General features: G+C 68.1%; 1 protein-coding gene across 1 annotated transcript in view; it reads right to left on the reverse strand.

Annotated features, from left to right (window-relative positions):
• Positions 1 to 454: 454 nt before the first annotated feature.
• AURANDRAFT_69108 (hypothetical protein) overlaps positions 455 to 1841 on the reverse strand; it is a gene marked incomplete at both ends in the record, with an annotated part of 3405 nt that continues 2018 nt past the window's right edge. The window contains one exon of the mRNA XM_009044857.1: positions 455 to 464. Coding sequence (XP_009043105.1) covers positions 455 to 464 — 10 coding nt within the window. The remainder of the gene's footprint in view (positions 465 to 1841) is intronic.

Genomic DNA, 1841 nt, shown 5'->3' on the forward strand with positions numbered 1-1841 from the left:
GCCGCCGCCGCCGCCGCCGCCGCCGCCGCCGCCGCCGCCGCCGCCGCCGCCGCCGCGCGCGCGCGCGCGCGGGCATTCGAACCTACAATCAGACACAGAACGGCATAGGGAAGGCCATTTTAGCTCAGTGGGTGAAACTGTGACGGTAATAGACGGGATCCCGAAATCGAGTGGGCGCGCGCGCAGCCCGCAGCCGCAGTGATCGACCGAATGTACTCCGCCAAAAGGATGGGGCAGCGCCGGCGCAACTCACTGGCGTGCTCCAGTGCACTTCCTTGGCCCGGGATGGGCCCCGATAGCGGTTCTGGCGGCGTCGGGGCAGCCCAGACGTCGCATGCGCACTCCTGCGGACAAACGGGTTGGGGCATCCTGTCGTCAAGCGGCAAACATATCTGTAATTTATATAGGGGGGATAATAAAAAAAATGGACCTCCAAAAGACCTGGGTTTCATACTCAAAAAGACCTGGAAAAGCATCAAACCTGGGAATCAGACCAAAAGACCTGGGTTTAAAACCTGAGCATCGGACTTCACTAGGTCGAGTGCTGCGCATGCGCGCACTGCATGGCGATGCAGTGCGCATGCGCGCGGTCAGCGGACGCGCAAGCGATGCCTCGCCTGGCTCAACGGTACACGCCCCGAGGAGGCTCTCCTCTGCGTTTTCCCTCGTGAGAGGTCTTTTCCGCGCGGTTTCTCGAAAAAGAGTTTCCGCAAATCTACGCGCGTCGTCACTCCACGACGCGCAAGCTCACGTCGCCTGCCCTGAGGTTGGCCTTCGGGTCTGGGCAGAGTGCGCGACGTCCCGAGAGGCTCCGGGCGTTGGGCTCCCCGCCGGACTGGGGTCAGCAGCCCCGCCTGCTGCCCTGGCCGCGAAACCCCGTTCGGTCGACCGAGCGGGGGGACGCGGCAGGTCCGGAGGCTTACCCGGCGTCACTCGGCCACGAGGCAGCGAGAGCGCTGGACCAGCGCGCTCTTTGGGGTCCCTCACCCCGGACGTGACGCGCCTAGGCGCTCCTCCCAGCGAGAGTCCGGTTCCCCGTGGGTCTCGGCTAGGCCCTGGCTAGCAGTAAGCGACTCCAGGCCAAAGACTCGTGTCGAGCATGACCGCGATTGACGCGTGAGAGCGCCCTGCTCAACGCCTGAAACATAACAAATGGCCGACTACATCAGACGAACCGCCGACCCATTCCTCGACGACCTCGACGCGGAGACCAAGGAGATGATGATCGGCGCGCTGGAGATCGCCTGCGAGTCGCGCGAGTTCGAGACCGACGAGGTCGAGGACATCTTCGTCGGCAGCGGCTGCTCGAGCGAGGTCGCGCGGCGGCGCTGCGGCGAGCTGCGGCGCGCGCTCGGCTACGGCGGCGCCGGCGACGCCGGCGGCGCCGCGGACGACGGCGGCGCCGCGGACGACGGCGGCGTCGACTACGAGGACCAGCGGCCCTTGGCGGTCTACGCGTTCGTCGCCCTCGTGGTCGTCGGCGTCGTCGCCTGGCTGCTGCGCCTCGAGGAGGGCGAGGGCATCAGGCTCATCTGCGAGCACTACCACACGTGCCTGATGGGCGTCGTGCTCATCCCCGTCTTCCACTCGCTCCGGGGCCAGAAGCTCGCGCTCGACGGCCACGACTCCGATAGCGACTAAGTCGGATCGACGAGCTCGCCCTCGTCCCCGAAGCTCCCGAGCGAGGCGCTCGGCGACGGCGGCGTCGGCGGCTCGACGAGGACGAAGCCGTCGTCGTCGTCGGGCGGCGGCGGCGGCGCGGCGCCCTCGGCGCCGTCGGCCCCGGCGTCGTCCGCGGGCGCCGGCCGTCGCGGCGCGTCGTCGACGGCGGCCGTCCGGCC

Source organism: Aureococcus anophagefferens, assembly GCF_000186865.1.
Source record: "Aureococcus anophagefferens unplaced genomic scaffold AURANscaffold_932, whole genome shotgun sequence".
NCBI classification, from domain to species: Eukaryota; class Pelagophyceae; order Pelagomonadales; family Pelagomonadaceae; genus Aureococcus; species Aureococcus anophagefferens.